At 43.7% G+C, this 17,545-nt stretch overlaps 1 protein-coding gene across 7 annotated transcripts in view; it reads left to right on the forward strand.

Moving 5' to 3' along the window:
• The first annotated feature begins 3,328 nt into the window (after window positions 1–3,328).
• NFX1 (nuclear transcription factor, X-box binding 1) overlaps window positions 3,329–17,545 on the forward strand; it is a 66,348-nt gene continuing 52,131 nt past the window's right edge. For all 7 annotated transcript variants that reach the window (XM_086416587.1, XM_086416591.1, XM_086416588.1 and 4 more), the window contains exons 1-2: window positions 3,329–3,414; window positions 6,928–7,926. In XM_086416587.1, the coding sequence (XP_086272713.1) occupies window positions 3,390–3,414; window positions 6,928–7,926 (1,024 nt within the window). In that variant the 5' untranslated portion in view covers window positions 3,329–3,389. The remainder of the gene's footprint in view (window positions 3,415–6,927; window positions 7,927–17,545) is intronic.

Below are 17,545 nucleotides of genomic sequence, written 5' to 3' on the forward strand. Positions count from 1 at the left end.
GTGTTTTTCATGGCGTGATTACTCGTTTCTATTTAGTGCAGAATAACTTCCCATTGTTTGGATATCTTTTTTAATGTAAGTGTTTATAGCTATGAATTTCCATCTGAGTACTGCTTTTGTTGCTTGTCCTAACTTTGTATGTTGTGCGAAGCAGTGTCTGTATAGGAAAGGCAAGATAAATGCTTGCTTACTTCCATTTGTTTACGAGTTTGGGGAATAATGAGTGGGTTCTCTAGTATGCCAGTTATGAACTATTGACCTTCAGTTCCAAATTTATCCTTTTTGCCTGCTCTGTGGAATGGATTTGGGCACTTTAAATATTTATCCTTTACCAGCTGGCAGGTATTAAACTTTGTCAGTAGAGGGAAATAGAGAGATAGGGTTGGACAGGCTAAGGTGCTGTGGGCAGCTTCCCCAGCGTCTGGTTCCTGTACCTGGTTCTTCAGTGTATAGTGGTCAAAAGCCAGCAACTTCTCCTGGCACCCTCCTCAAGTGGTTTCTAGGAGAGTGCCTCTTGTGAAACACCTCCCCATGAATGGCTTTCCCCAGCACCATATAAGGTAGATTTCTGACCACTTCCATGCAGCACCACAGCAGCTTCCCTATCTAGGCATCACAGGCACATCCCTTCTAACCAAGTCTGCACCTCAGCTCTGGGATGATTTTCACTGGACAAAGTCTTCAAAAAAAATTAAATGAAACCTTCCCTGATCAAATTACTGTATGATTCCTTCCTTCTACTTGACTCGGACTAATACAACTGGTAATTTCTGTAGGGGACAGTAAGGTTTTTGATGAACTGTCAAAATTAAGGATTTATGTTCAATAAAGGAATAAATTAATGGATGTAAGAGAAGGCAATTGAAATGTCTAAAACTGACAAAACATACAAGTCTTGTATATCTACAAAGTACAGAAAACCATCAGCAAGAAAAATACAGCAACCCCAACAGAGAAACGGCAAAGGATGTGACTAAGCAATCTAAAAAAACTCAAAAAGTCACTAAGAAATGTTCGGACTCAGTAATCAGATAAACTCAAATTAACAAACAATGAGATAGCACATCATGACTTTTGGTTTAGAAAACATTTGGAAGCTGGATGAAGGTTGTCTCAAATATATCTTAGATCTGCTCTCTCCTCTCAATCACATTTGCTGTGGCTCTAGTTCAAAGCCACCATCATCTTCCATATTAGCATAATAGAAAAATGTAAATTTTCTCCCCACTTCTATTTTTGCTCCCCTACAATTCACTCTTCCCCTGGGAGTATGAGAAATCTTTAAGGGTAATTCAGATACTGAAACTGAGTGCCCCTAAAACCAAGTTCCCTTACCCAGTTTATGATTAATCTCTCTATCCAAAACTTTATTCAATTTCTTGTGTCCCCTCTGACCTCAATCCTGTGCTAACTGAACACTAATCAACCAGAATCAGAGGACTAAAATTGCTATTGTCAATAACATTGTTAATGTACTAAAATTACTATTATATATCATTAAATACAAACTCAGGACAAGCTTAGCTCCCCAAGCTGTGGACCACCGAGCCAGACACTTGTAAACCAGAAATGTTTTGACTCTAGAAACTATGATTAGGAAATGTCACAAGATGATGATTAATTCCAGCTTCTTTTATCTTTCCCTTTAAAAAACAAAAACTAACTCAAAGACCAGGTTGGAGTGGATCTAAGGCTTGTCTGTCACACTCTTGCTTGGCGCCCTGAAGTAAGCACTGTACTTCACCAAAGCCTGGTGTCAGTGGACCGACTTTGCTTTGCATTGCATTGCATGAGCAGACCTGTGTTCAGTTTGTTAACAGTACCATTCTTTGCTTAGAACCTTTTAACTTCCTGTTGCTCTTGGAATAAAATCCATTATCACATGATCTAATTACCTTCCTCCAGTTTCATATTGTGCCACTCTCCTTGCTCATTGCTCTCCAGCAAATATTTCAATAACTTTAACACTTCGAGCCCTTTCCTTCCTCCATAGCTTCTGCACCTGCTTCCTTCTGCTATTCCCTCTGAATCTTCACATAGTTGATCATTCTCATCTATCCTTCTACTCAAAGAAGGCTGGCCACCTTTTCTGGAGGGGAACCTAGTAAGTCACTGTTACCCTGCTTATTTCTTTGACAACCCAAATCACCAGTTTGTAAATAAACTTAGTTTCAAAATATTTTTTATAATTATTTTTGGCCACAGGGCCGTCTTTCCTTCCTGCACCTTCCATTGCTACACCTGGGCTTTCTGTTTGGGGGAGGGTGGGGCTGCTCTCTTACTTCATTTGCTTGGGCTTCTCATTGCAGTGGCTTCTCTAGTTGCAGAGCACAGGCGACTAGGGCACACCAGCTTCAGTGGGTGCAGAACTCTGGTTCAGTAGTTGTGGTGCATCAGCTTAGTAGCCCAGAAGCATGTGGGATCTTCCTAGACCAGGGATCAAACCCATGTCCCCTGTGTTGGCAGGTGGATACTTAACCACTGAACCACCAGGGAAGTCCCACATTACTTAGATTTAACGTTCCCTACTAGTCAATGCACTTCATTGAAGGCAGGGACTTGTTTGTCTTTTTCACATTAACCTCCAGCAGTTAAAGCAATGCCTAAAAGTATGCATTAGACTGTGAATGAATGACTCTTATTTTGTGTTCTTGGGGAAGTCTGGAGCAGTGAATTACTTTACAAATGCAGATACTTAACACTTAAGTACTGTGTTCTCTTTAGTAGAGCAACAGCAAAACACACAAATGAAAAAATTCCACACACTGAAAACATTTTGTACTTAAAAAATAATCAGTACCCCCAAACCTACCCCCTCTCACATTGAGTCCCTCTGTATCTACTTTAGTATTGTCATCTGCCCTTTCAAGTCCTTTATCATTTCTAATAAATGGGTTTTTGTTTCTAAACTGATTTGTAAGAGCCTTTTATCGTTTGTTTTGCAGACATTTTTTCCCCTTTCTGCCTTTTGACTACTTCGTCTTTGTTTTAATCCTAAATCTGATCCACGCTAGTAAATAGGTGCGGTCTGACCTGACTCCAGAAAATCAGGCGAGGCTGGTTGGGTGGGAGGGTTAAAGGACACGGTAGCAGTAGAGAACAGTGACTCTCAAAAGGAAAACAACTATTGATTGTGCAAGACCGGGCATGCTTACCCTCCCGGGATCTTGGCTACCTACAGCTACTAGTACCCTGCTTCAGCCCGGCGCCGGGCGCGTCTGTTTGACGTCACCGACGCTCCGCATAGTTGACTCAGGCCGCGCAAACTCCGTGGCCGTCTACCGCGCGCGCAGAAGCGAGTTTTCTCGAGGCGCCGGAAGTCCAGAGCACATGACCGGGTGACAGCGCTCGCTGGGCTGCAGGGCTCGCTTTAGGTGTTGCGGCACGGGATGGCGGAGGCGCCTCCTGTCTCAGGTACTGTACCGGCCCTCGCAGGACTGGGCCCCTTTCGGGGAACGGAAATTGAGTCAGTGACGAGTCCTAGGGCACCGGCCATTCGTATCGCGAGAGTGGCACGTACAGGGGTTGGGGATAGTGGCTCGGAAGGGCCAAGCCACGCGCGTCGTGCGTCCGAGGTCTTAACCATCCTTGGTTGGTGATGAAGCCCGGCAGCTGGGTTTCCTAGGAGAGTCGGTTTGTCCCGCTGAGTCGATGTGGGTGTCCCGCCCTCTCCAGGGCTCTTCCCGGCCTTCCTGGGGCAGTGATATCCCACAGGCGGGCGTCGGCCCGTGACGGTGGCTAGCTCTCGACGCGCGGCGGGATTGCTCGCTGTGCTTGATATGCATTCGTGCGTCCTGGGGCAGCAGCGCGGGCGCGAGCCGAACACTCGTGGTTTCCAGTCTCAGCTTGCCATGAGCTCGCAATGTGAAGTCTCGTTTTCTTCATCTGTGATTTGGGAGTAAATAAGTCAATTAGTCTGAAGGTTCCCGCCGCTACTGTACGTGTTACACAATTGTTAGCTTACTTCCCCTCCCAGAGTTATCTCAATGTGTAGAGACAGCCTCATATGGCTGTTAATGTAACACGATTTCCAGTTACTTCAGGGTACCTTATATCTTTGTTTTCCCAACTCTTTGGACAGTGACGGAAAAGGAGCATTTTACATAGTGATCTCAGCGCACACAAATATAAAAACGAACCAAAAATTTCAGGAAGCAGTGGTTTTCCTTATTATCTCCAATACACTCTATACTACATATTTCGTTTGAAAAAATTCTTGTCACAACCCACTACATAATGTGATTTCATGATCCACTCTTTCGGAAAAACAGGGCAGCAATTTGCAGCATGAGGTTCGTGAACAGTCATTAATTTGAGTCTCAGTTCTGCTACCTACCAGCCTGTTGGGGCACCGAGAAACCTATATATGTATTTGTGTACTTGGTGGCAGGTAAAATATATTTGTTACCATGGATCTTGGTCAAAAACGTTGGCTAACACACTGCATACCCTAGTCCATTTTTTGTTTGTTTACCCTAGTCCTGATTTAGGTATTAATTCATCTTGGAGAGTGGGGACCACATTTAGCCTGGTGTTTTGTATTTCTCCCACTCACTCTTTTCCCAGATCCCCTAAATTGGATCCCTTGGTCTTCCTATCCTTAGGCTCATATCTGGCCCATTTCTGCACCATTCAGTGTTTGAAGCAGAAACGAATGAGTGGGGCTAGTTGTGAATCTTATTTTTGGCCTCTGGTGTTGCTCTCCAGGTTACAACCTCTGTCTCATCTATTGAGGCAAAGTCGGGTAATCCAAAGACCTCCCCACTTTGTCTCCTCTGCCTTAGTTCGCTTTGGCCTTAGTTCCTATTCCATGTTCTTATTTCAGCATTATCTCTAGCCCACACCTCCATCCTCACTCCAGTGTAATTCTATTACCTGCTGTTTTCCTGAAACACCAAGGGGTATCTTTCTACCCATGGATAGACTCTCCAGTGCCAATTTTGTCTCTGGACTTTATAATCTGCAGTTGGATTTTCCCCTTACTCTGCTCCACCCATCTGTAGGTCACCCACCATGGTGTTGTCTTGGATCTCTAGTACCACTTGCACTATAGCCAAGCCTTGGGGATGAGATATCCTATTTAGTAACTTCAGCTGCTCAAAATAGTGAAAAAATAAAGGTGTCTCAGATTTTTGAGTCCAGTTTCCTGTGCCCTTTTCCCCTTCCTCGTATCCGTGAATGATCTGAGGGCTTTGTCCACTACTTCACATTTGGTGGAACACATACTTTATATGAATAGATGCTGCTCTGTCTAGATTCTCAAGTTGAGTCAACCCTTTGCTGGTTAACATGAAACACCCTTTGTATCCTTTAACCTGACTATTCTGGACTACTTTACTGACCTTTTTTCTGCCCCTCTTACAACCTTGCTTCTTAAAGCAGGAGAAAACTACACAATACCTACTTGGTCTAATTTACCCATTCCCCCTTAAGTTCTCTCTTATGTATCTGGAACACCTTCTCTGCCACCTTCTGAATTTGTCTAATCCTCTTGCCATTTTGTAAGGCTCTCCAACCCCATCCTTAGAATCCTGCCTGTGTGAAAGCTTTCAGGACGAATCCTGGATTGAGTGAGAGGTTACCTTTATGATCTCGCTCAGTTCTTAAGTATATGTTTCTATGGTACCTGCTACTCAACTTCTGTCAATGGAGTGTAATTTAAGAGCATGGTCTCTAGGGTCACATGGCCTGAATCCTGAATCTGCTCTGGAATACCCCTGTGGCCTTGGGGAAGTTACTCTTTACCGAGTCTCAGTTTTCTCATCAGGAATGTAAGGATTAAATAAATTAACGTATGCAGAGTGTTTAGAATAGTGCCTGGCATGTGTTAAGTACCTAATAAATGTTAGGGCTTATTATTAAACCTGAAACTCGCAGGCTGTGCACTGCAGCCTTTTGCGGTCAGGTCTGTTTCAGATAGTCTGTAATCTTAACGGCAATAATAAAGCACTATTTTAACCACTTTATACTTGTTACTAACCTTGCTTTAATCTTCATAGCAACTCTTTGATGTAGGGATTCTTACTATTCCATTACTGGGATTAAATAACTTGCATAAAGACACAAGTGATGGACAGGGACTTAAATCCATCTCCCAGGCCCTGCTGATTCAGAGAATATTCTATACACTGCGCATAGTCTGACTTTGCTACTATCTGGTTTTGTGTCCTTAGGCGAATTGTTTTATCTTTGGACTTCAGGGACAAAGTTGACTACAAAGAAGCATGTGGCTGGTGGAGGTGGGGGATGGATGAGTAGGTTGAAGGGGCATAGGCCTAATTTTTGAGACTCTGGGATTCTGACTGTATTAACAGAGGTTATGTATGGAAAACCTAAAATACATTCCAGGGGGGATGAGATGGGATGTATTCTTCCTGCTAAGTACGTCTATGTGAAGTCTTCACTTAAATTCCACAATGACCCTTTGAAATAGTATTATCAGCTTTTGTCATGTATGTGGAAACTCAGGCTAAAAGCAATCAAATGATTTTCCTGAGCTAATACTATAAACTGGAGGGTCAGGCTTTAAACTGATTTGGGCTGACTCCAAAGCCTGTTAACTTAATATTACACAATGCTACCGTAGAGTTTTGAAAGACCACACGGAACCTGCCGATTGATGTCTCATCCCTGAACTGTTCGCTGACCTTACATTTCTCAATAGAAATAAACACATTTATAACTAATGCCTGATAGCCCAGGTGAACGGTTTTACTTGGCAGTTCAGCAGTGGCTGTTGGTAAGGCTGCCAATCAGTCTTCCACAAGCAACTTGAACCCACCACCTTCACAGAAAACAGGCCTTGTGTGGAGACTATTTTATACAAAGTCCTTAGGAAGATAACTCTTAGGTCTGGCGTACAGTCTTTGGGGCTTCATGAGTGACCAATTAATTTCTTTACTTACGTGTCTATTTCTTATGTCCTAGGTGCTTTTAAGTTCAATACGGATGCTGCTGAGTTCATTCCTCAGGAGAGAAAAAATTCTGGTCTGTACTGTGGGAGTCAAAGGAGACTAGATTCTAATAGAATTGGTAGAAGAAATTACAGTTCACCACCTCCGTGTCACCTTTCCAGGCAAATCTCTTATGATGACATCTCTGCTGTTCATCAGCACAGTTTTTATCCTTCAGGAAGCAAACCTAAGAGTCAGCAGACTTCTTTCCAGTCCTCTGTTACTAACAAATCTCTCAAGAACCATGGCCTTCAGAATCAACCTTGGCAGAAATTGAGGAGTGAAAAGCAGCATATCAGAGTCAAGAGAGCACAGGGCCTCATTGACCAGACCTCAGATGCACCTGGCCTAGAAAACGTGGCCAAGTCAGAGAGTGGGACAAACCTCAGAGAGCACAGTCCTTCCGAGAGTGAGAAGGAAATTGTCGGTGCAGATCCAAGGGGAGCAAAACCCAAGAAAGCAACCCAATTTATATACAGCTATGGGAGAGGACCAAAAGTCAAGGGGAAACTCAAAAGTGAGTGGGGTCACAGAATGACTCCCAAACCTGAGGAGGCAGGACCTGAAAACACCAAACCAGCAGGGGTTATCCACCCTGACTCTTCAGATGCTTCCTCTAGAAAAGTGGTAGCGGATGGGGCCAGACGCGGCGAGCAGAGAAGACACCCACAGAAAAGGTCTCCCTGGGAAGTGGAGGGAGCCAGGCCACGACCAGGCAGGAACCCACCAAAACAGGAGGGCCAACGGCATACAAACGCAGGGTCCAGAGACAACATGGCCTCCATTCCAAAGGATGATCTTAATGAGAGGCCAGCAAAATCCACCTGTGACAGTGGGAACTTGGCAGTCGTCAGCAGGTCTTCTAGAAGGGCTGACCCAGAGAAATGTGCTGTAAGGAGGCAGGATCCCCAGGTAGCATCTTTTCCCCGAGGCAAACAGAACCACATGCTAAAGAATGTGGAAACACACACAGGTAAGCCTACCTAAATGGTTGGAAATGTTTTCTTTCTTCCTTTTTTTTTTAAAAAATTTTAATTTCTGAATTGGTAATACACTCACACAATTTAGAAATCAGAAAATATAAAAAGGTACCAGTAGAAAGTCTTTCTGTTCTTGTTCATCCTCTGCTTGGGTCCTGCCACCACCTGCTCCTCTTCCCAGGAGATGTCCACTGACTTAGTTTTTATCTATCATAAAAGTGAAAGTGTTAGTTACTCCATTGTGTCCAACTCTTTGTGACCCCATGGATTGTAGCCTGCCAGGCTCCTCTGTCCATGGGATCACCCAGGCAAGAATACTGGAGTGGATTACCATTTCTTTCTCCATTATATATTATAAGCAAATACAAATAAGGAAAGTTATTCTTAACAAATAAGGAAATTAGTAAGGGTTTTAAAAAGCACAGATACGGGTGATACAGATGTTTGGCTACAAGATTTTTTTGAATTGTCAAAAAACACAAGTAGGGATGGTAACATCTCTACTACTTGAAGTTCCAGCCTGTGCATCATCTCTTGTCTCCTTGGTCGCAACAGTTCCTGACTAATCTTGCCATCTCCAGTTTCTCTCTTTTAGTTCACTTCTTACATTAGCATCAGAAAGTGGTGTTTCTGGGACTTCCCTGTTGGTCCAGTGGTTAAGACTTTGAGTTTCCACTGCAGGGGGCATGGGTTTGCTCCCTGGTTAGGGAACTAAGATCCTGGATGCCATGCTACACAGTCCCCCCCAAAAGTGATATTTCTAAAACACTTATGGACCTGTGTCACTCCCTTGCTTGATTCTGTTCACTTTTTCTCATCACCTACAGATTCTGCCTTACACAACAGCCTCATCTGCTGCTGCTTCAGCCCCCACCACATTTTACTCCCTGGACTCTGGTACTGTCATCTTTCCACATGGTCACATACGTGGTCCCTTCTGTCTACACTAGCTACTAACTACTCAGCTCACTGGTGAATTCTTACTCATTGTTGCTCTATTTATTTATGGCTGTCCTGGGTCTTCGCTGCTGCTCAGGCTTTTCTCTAGTTGTGGAGAGCTGGGCTACTGCCTAGTCGCAGTGCTCGGGCTTCTCGTTGCGGTGGCTTCTCTTGTTGCAGAGCACAGGCCCTAAGGTGTGCAGGCTTCACTAATTGCAGCTTCTGAGCTCCAGAGCACAGGCTCAACAGTTGTGGCACCTGGGCTTAGATGCTCCAAGGCATGTGATATCTTCCCAGACCAGGGATTGAACCCACGTCTCCTGCATTGACAGGTGGATTCTTTACCACTGAGCCAACAGGGAAGCCCCATACTCATTTTTCAAAAGCTATAGTTTAGTTACATGTCCAGAAAACCTTTTCTCACCCCCACAGATAGCACTGATCTTTGCTTGCCCTGTGATATGTCTTCCCCATCCACATACATGCTTCTCTTGTAGCACTTAGCTTCACCACTGGAAACCATCATTTGTTCACGTGTCAGTGCCCTCCACCAGTTGACATGTTCCTTGAAGGCAAAGAATGTACCTTTCCTTTCATTTTTATATCTCTCTTGCCTAACACAGGTCTTAGAACACAGTAGTTGCTCAGCTCTGACTGTTAGAGAGTTCTTCTTTGCATTAAACTGAAAACTTCTTTCTGGTAAATGCTTCCTATCCCCTCGTTTAGGTTCTGTCCTCTGGAGCTACACAGCAACTAGTCTCTCTCCTCTCCGCTTCCCTCCCACTTATGGCAAGTCAGCTCTTTGCAGTATTGAAGATACTTCTCATTTGCCCGGAGTATATATTTTTATCCAGGATCAGTAGGTTCATTCCTCCAGCTCTTCCTCATGGACCATCCTGGTCTCCCTCCAGTTTAATGTAACATACAGCCTAACACACGAAGCCACCACCTGCCCAGGCCTGTTTTTACACAAGCCTAGTGATGTAGTTCTTGTCTGCTTCATCAGGCACTCCTTGGGACTTTGAGTGTGAACCAAGGCAGTATTATACCAGATTTGTTTTTGAATTCTCAAGGCTGGTTAATAGTTTCCTATTGCTTCATAACGAATTGCCACAAATGTAATGGCCTAAGGTAACACAACTTTACTGTGTCACAGTTTCCATGGGTCAGAAGTCTGGATACGGGTTAGCTGAGTTTCTACTCAGGGTCTTAGAGGACTGCAGTTTGGCTAGGGACAGTGTTACCTGAGGGATGGGGTCTTCTTTGATGCTCACTGGTTGTTGATAGGATTTAGTTCTTTTTTTTTATATATATATATTTTTTAATTTATTTGACTGCATCATGTCTCAGTTGCAGCACATGGGATCTAGTTCCCTAAACAGGGATCAAACCCCAGCCCCCTGCACTGGGAGTGTGGTGTCTTAGCCCCTGGACCACAAGGGAAGTCCTGGTAGGATTTAGTTCTTCATGGGTGCAGGATTGAGGTCCCCATTTCTTTTTTTTTTTTGGCAGCACCACGTGGCATGCAGGATCTTAGTTCCCTAACCAGGGATCAAATCTGTGCCCCCTTCAGTGGAAGTACAGAGTCTTAATGCTGGACTGCCAGGGAAGTCCCAAGGTCCCCATTTTCTTGCTGGCTGTTGGCTGGGGGTCACTCTGAGCTCTGAGGGCCGACCTGCAGTTCCTTACCATGTGGTTCTTTTCACATGGTAGTTTATTTCTTCAGGGCCTGCAGGAAGCCATCTGCTCCAGATTCTTTACATGACTTCTGTCTTTGATCACCAGACTCTTTAAAAAGCACTCAGTTGATTAGATCAGTTCCTCCCGTACTCAAGGGGTGATTATCCAGGGCATGCACACCAGGGCTGGGAGTCTTGGAGGCCATCTCAGTTCTGCCTAATGAATCTCCCGTGGTGTCACATACCGTCATTTTCTTGAGACCTCTTTATTCATTTTTATTGAGTAAATGCTTTGTGCTAAGCACTGTTCTAGGTACTAGGAATACAGCACTAATGGCATTTACATTCCTGGCAGGGAAGACAGGCAGAAAGCACTTAAATATTCAGTCAGTCAGGTGATGATAAGAACTAAAATACAAGGCAGATTAAGAGGACAGAATAATAGGGGTGCCAGTTTACATAGGTCGGTCTCTTTGATGAGGAGGCATTTGAACAGAGACCGGAAGGAAGTGCAGAAGTGCGCCACATGGCTTTCTGGAGAAGAACATTTCAAGCAGAGAGAGAAGCAAGTGTAGATTGGGGTGGGAGGGACAGCGTTGTGAGCAGTGAAGACGTGGGTAGGAGAGGAGGTCAGAGAAACTGCAGAGGCAGAGTTGTGTGAGGCTCTTAGATTTGGTTCTGAGTCAGAAGATGAGAAGCAGCTAGGAGGCTGGGAGGCTTTTTGGGGAAGAGATGATCTAAAATGATCACCCAGCCTGCTGTATAGGGAGTAGGCTCTAAGGATGCAAACTGGCGAGTTACGAGGCTTTTGCAGCAATTCAGGTACTTGATGGAGATGTGAATTAAGGTAATAGTGGTAGAAGAGGTCAGAATTGCTTAGTTTCTGGGTGTGTTTGGAAGATGAAGTGGACAGGATTTACAGATAGATTGGTTGTTGGATTGAGAAAAACGAGAGGAGTCCAGGATGTTGTGTCTGAGCAGCACAGAAGGCGAGATACCACTCACTGCGGTGGTAATACTTGGGGAGAGAAAGCGGTGTTTTTTTTTAAAGTTTTTAGTTTGGAATACTTATAGACCTATAGAAAGATTGCAAAGGTAGTAGAGAGAATTCCCATATATCCTTCACCTAGCTTCCTCTAATGTTAACATCTTTGTCGAAACTAAGAAATTAACACTAGTACCATGGTGTTAACTAAACTTCACACTTGGTGGGTTGTTTTTTTTCTTTGCAAGGCTTGCAGGAGCTTAGTTCTCCAACCAGGGATTGGACCCAACCCTTAGGCAGTGAAGGCAGAGAGTCTTAACCACTGGACTGCCAGGGATTCCCCCAGACTTTATTTGGATTCACCAGTTTTTCCTTTAATATCCTTTTTCTGCTCCAGGATCCAATCCAGGATACCACATTGCACTTAATCAGGATGTGTCCTTTGCCTCCTCCAATCTATGACAATTTCTTGTTGGAAAAGGTGTTTTTGTATATCTTTTGTTTTGTCTCCTCCTTTTTCAGGAAAGATAAAGAATTTGGTTAAATTTGTTAGAATTAAATTGTCTACTGGACAATAGATCTGTTAGAGAGTCAGATATAAAATTCAGGGAAGAGATATGGACTAGAGACTTAAATTTGGGCATTGTCAGTGTACAGATGGTGTTTAATGGACTAGAGGAGGTCACCTAAGGTGTGAGTGCAGTTAGAAAAAGAGTGAGGATGGAGCCTACTTCATCCTGGCTGTAAAATGAGCATCCAGTAAAGGAAGTTGTAAAAGAGTAAACTGAACTAGGAGGTGAAATGTTCTAAACACCAAATAAACTCAAAGAGGAGGGAGTGATCAGTTGTGCGGAATGCTGTTGATCAGCACAGAAGGAAGACTACATACTGACCGTTGTATTTGGCAATCTGAAGGGTGTCGGTCTTGCTAAGAGCAGTTTTAGTGGAGTAGTAAAGATGAAAGCTTGACTGGAATGGAAAGAGAGGCTCACCCCAGATATGCCTCCACGGCTCTTTGAGAGCCGCCTTTGTTCACTCTCATTCTGCTGAGAGAGCCCAGCACTGCCTAGTCCTCCCAGCTGTCTGGATCCCTCATTGCGGTAACGAAATCCCCTGTGTCCTTAAATTGTTTCAGCTGTGCCCCCTCTTAAATGACCTGTGGCCTCCTCTCGGGTGACGCCTTTCCTTACAACTTTAGAGCCTGCTCTTTTCACTTATCCCACTCACCTTAGTTTCTGGAAGATAGGAAGAGCACACTCCTTCCCCAGGGTCATTTCTACACTATTTTTGTTCTACCTTTGTATCATTTGAAGCTAATGCTACAGAACCTTTTCTCTCCATCACCTTCCATGTCTCATCTTTGTCATCTATTAGCCTCTAAACCTCCCAACCCTCATTTATTAATGCATCCAGCCTCTATCTTTTCTCTGCCCCAGTGGTTTTCAAGGTATACTCCAGATCAGCAGCCATCAGCAACACCTGGGAACTTGTTAGAAATGCACATTTTTAGACCTCAGACTTAGTAAACAGAAATTGTGGGTGTGGGGCCCAATAATCTGTTCTTTTGAGAAGCCTCCAGGTGATTCTCATGCACTTTCGAGTTTGAGAACTACTGATGTGCCATAAATCCTGCTGTTGTTCTGAGTGGCTTCAGTGGTCATGTGGGTTTTCTGATCTTGTCAGCTGAAGTGACCTGCACATCCGTTCCTCCTCCACATCCACCACCAGGGAAGTGACCCTGGGGATGCCCCGTCTCTGCAATCCCAAAGTCCTGTGTGCTGCCTTCTGACCACAGCCTCCTGTGCTTTTGGCTCTCCCAGTCTCTTCCACCCACTACCAGTTCTGCCAGTTTCCTTTCCTCCTTCATTCCCCTCTTCAGGCTGGACCTTACTGTATGCCATTTGAAGTGCTAACCCTTCGGCCAAGACATTTTGAGGAATCCCGACCCTGGCTGGTTGCTGCATCCAGCTTTTCTACCCGGTTTGGATGACAGAACGCTATTCCAGGAAATCGTGTAACAGCACAGACTTGGTGTTCAGTCACCCTCTGAGTGAAGCCTTCTTGATACTGCCCCCACCCGCTTCTCGCTAATCTCTTTTCCTGGCTTATTTTTCTCCGTAGCATTTGTCACTATTTGATGATACTGCTCATTTTCAATATTTATTTGTTTATTGGCTGCCTTCCACCACAAGATGGTAAACTTCACGAGGGGAGAAGACTCTTTTCTGTTTTGTGCACTGTATATCCTTAGTGTCTAGTATTGGGTTGGCCAAAAAGTTCATTTGGGTTTTTCATAAGATGTTACAGAAAAACCCAAACAAACTTTTTGGCCACCCCAGTACATCGTTGGTTCTCAGTGAATATTTTTAAATAGTGGTCTCCAGCTTGGGCTTCCCCTGGTGGCTTGGTGGTAAAGAATTCATCTGCAGTGTGGCAGCCACAGGAGATGTGGGTTCCATCCCTGGGTCGGGAAGATCCCCTGTAGGAGGGCACAGCAATCCACTGCAGTACTCTTGCCTCGAGAATCCCATAGACAGAGGAGCCTTGCGGGCTACAGTCCATTTGGTTGCAAAGAGTCAGACACCAGTGAAGTGAAGGAGCACGCATGTACGCTCGCTCACTCCATCCAGCTCAGTTGGCTTTCATTGCCCACTTCCCCTTAAGTGACCTTGGGCAGCTGTCCTTTCCGTTTTCATTTAAGACTACTACAAACCCTTCCCACACTTATTTAGACCTTCCTGACATTCACTGATCTCCCGACCTCAGCGGACCTCCTTGCCTCTTTTACTTCGCTGAGGAAGGGGAGGTCATCACTTAAGAAAAGGCATACTTTTCTCAACGTTTTGCAACTTCAGAGACATCTGTGCCTGTTCTTCTTTTTCTTTCATTCTGAGATCTCCTTATTTCCTTTCATCAACCTTTGTACATCTGCTCCTCCAAGTTCTCTGCCTGAAGCTCTTCCCGAGTCTGGGGAGATTCCAAGGGAATCTTCCCGACCCAGTGATCGAACCCACATCTCCTGCATTAGCGCGCAGATTCTTTATCACTGAGCCACCTGGGAAGCCCGCCTCTGTGCTGTACTAACTTAAAAACCTTTACCTGTGGCCCCTAAACTCTGCCACAAGCCTTAGACTGACACAGATAAACGTGATTTCTGACATATGCTTCAGACTCAGCAAGACCATCATAAACACATTGATCATGCTTAACATTGTATCAGCTTTTTAAAAACAGCTGCTTTAAATAAGATGGCTTACTAAAGTTGATAGGTAAGTAATTTTACCTTTCTTTCCACCATCCAGATGTAATCAGCTCTGATCTTTTAATCTGTTTCCTTAAAGAATTTTTCAGTGCTCAGTTGTACATAGTTGAAACCATATAACGTAAGTTTTACCCTTTTTTGCTAATTATAATGTAGTATTTCCCACTCATTAAGAAATTTTGGTAAACTTTAACGTATATATGCCATAAATAGGTATGCATTAATATTTAAACAGTCTCCCTCCTTTTTTCTGATATATTTTAAACTAAATTCCAGATATCAGATTATTTCACCTTCATGTATTTTAGGTTACATCTGTTTTAATAATATAGCCATTTTCTTACTTAATCACAGTGCCATTATTGTGCTTAACAAAGTTAGTGATAATTCCTTGAAATCATATAATACCCAGTCTACAACTGAATTTCCCTGTTTGCCTCAAAAAAATGCCTTTTTACAATTGGATTTTTCAGGTTAGGATTGTTTTAGGTATTTTGTTTTTAATAATTTATTGGTGTATCTGAAAAGTTTGTAGTCACTTCTACAGAGAGGTCTCTGTTCTTCTGATTATTTCACTGGGCTGTCACTCTCTTTACTGACTTGCTGTCAAAGAATAAGTATAAAGTAGACACAGTCATGACTGAGGAATGGTGGAGAAGCCCTAGTGGGAGAGGGTTTAGGAGTGAAGAAGAGCCAGTGGTCAGGATAGGGCTGCACCCAGCCTGGACAAGAGTCTTACACCTGAAATGTGATAGTTCACTGGCACAGAGCTATTGTTTTACCTATGTGCCTTGTTTTACGTATGTTACACATTTTGATAAAACTGAAATGTTGATGAAAGAATTGTACTGTCTCCCTTTCTAGTGTCTTTCTAGAACCTTTTACTGTCATTTATTACTTTTATTCATACAGCAAGTATTATTGAGTGCCTTCTATGCATAGAGTTAGGAAATAAGGTAAAATAAGTAAAATATATGATATTAGACCTAAGTGATATGAAGGAAGCTGAGAGAGATATGGAATGCTTAGGGGAGCGGGCTCCAGTTATGAAAGTGTGGCCAGAGACTGCCCTGTTGAGAAGATCATAGTTTGAGTAGACACCTGCAGGGGCTGAGGAACTGAGTTGTGCAAATGTCGGGGGAAAGTGTTCTCTAGGCAGAGGGAAGGACAAGTTGTAAAAATCTCCCTGCAGGAATCTGCCTGCCAGTTTTGGGCTAGGAAGGAGGCTGATGTTGTCTCAGAGTAGTGGCCTGAGGAAAGAGGAGTCACAGGTGAGGACTGGAAGATGGTGAAGGGCATTGTAAAGATTTTGGCTTCCAGAGGCACGTGATGGAGGAACCTTTGACAAGTTCTGAACGGAAGAGTGTATCTTCTAATTTTTCATTTGGTGGGCTCCCTCTGGTGGCTGTGGTGAGAATAGCCTGAAGTGGGAGGCCATTGTGATAATCCAGGTGAATGGATAGTGGCTTAGACCAGAGTGTTAGCAGCAGAGACTGGATTCTGGATCCGTTTTGAAGGTAGAACCAGCAGGATTTGTGAACATACTGAACATGGAATGAAACAGACATGGGAAAGGCTGGGATATGTAGGATATTCAAAGTCGACAACCGTCACCACGTAACTAAGTGTTTGTGCATCCTAGTGGTCAGATTTCACTGTGACTGGACTTAGAAGCATCACAGTAGTGATTTCTTAACAAGCAATAAATTTAATGAATAAGAGAAACAGTAAAATAAAAAGACAGTCTTCAGGGTGAAAACTGTAGTGTTCTCAGGGTATGCTCCATACTTCACTTAACCTTTCTGTGTGCTTTAATTCTAACTCAGCGCTGTTCTGGAATGGTCAGTAGGCATTTTCTATAAAATTCACCCTAAGTGTAAGTCTCACTGACCATTCCTCTGCCCCAATCAGCTTCATATATAAATGTCTCAAACTTAAATCTCGCTCTCTTATGGGCTTCCTCTTACCTCCAGAATCTTCCAAATGTAGCATGGTAACTGGTAGGAAATATAATTAACTTTGTTATTCAGAAATGTTAACCTATGCAAGGTAGGGTATCCCTACTTTTAAGAAAGAATCTGATTCCTTGGTTTTTATAATAGAATTCAGTTTTATAATGTATCCATCTGTGTCTAGAGCAGATCAATTTCCCTTTCATCAGTCAATCGCAGTATCTTCATTCCGGCTTTCTCCAGAGGAAAAGCGCTATCTCAGAAACTTTACTAAACTTTACTAAAGCCTAAAACTTTGCAAGGAGAGAAGTTATGAAACAGACTGGATGATACTCATTTATTCTTTGAGTCGTTCATTGAGAAATATCCCTGAGCACCTGGCATGGGCCTGGGAGTACTACAGTCATCAGGGCCCTGGTCCTGCCTCCGGAGCTGACAGTGTTGTGTTCTGTGTTTAGAAAGATTTCACTGAAATCGTGTTCGAGGCAAAAGTCTGGAAGTGGGAGGATTCTTATGACATCAGACCCTGGTTTCTCTCATAGATGCTGAGCTTCTGGAACCAGAGACTGTGTCTCCTTCAGTCTAGTAACCCTACTGTGGCGCTTGTGGTAGGCACCAAGCCTGTCTTTGTTGAGTGAACAACGAAAGACTTCCAGGGTATCTACTAGAACTGTCTCACCACCATGGGTTGTTGAAACCTGTCTAGGTTTAGTTTTCTTGCACCCGACCACTGCAGCTTCATGAGCCCCTCCCTAACGTAAATTCATGGATATGGTAAATTCAAAGAGGGCAAGG

This window comes from Bos grunniens, chromosome 8, assembly GCF_055505025.1.
Source record: "Bos grunniens cultivar Pamir isolate PY7600 chromosome 8, Bosgru_T2T1.0, whole genome shotgun sequence".
NCBI classification, from domain to species: Eukaryota; Metazoa; Chordata; class Mammalia; order Artiodactyla; family Bovidae; genus Bos; species Bos grunniens.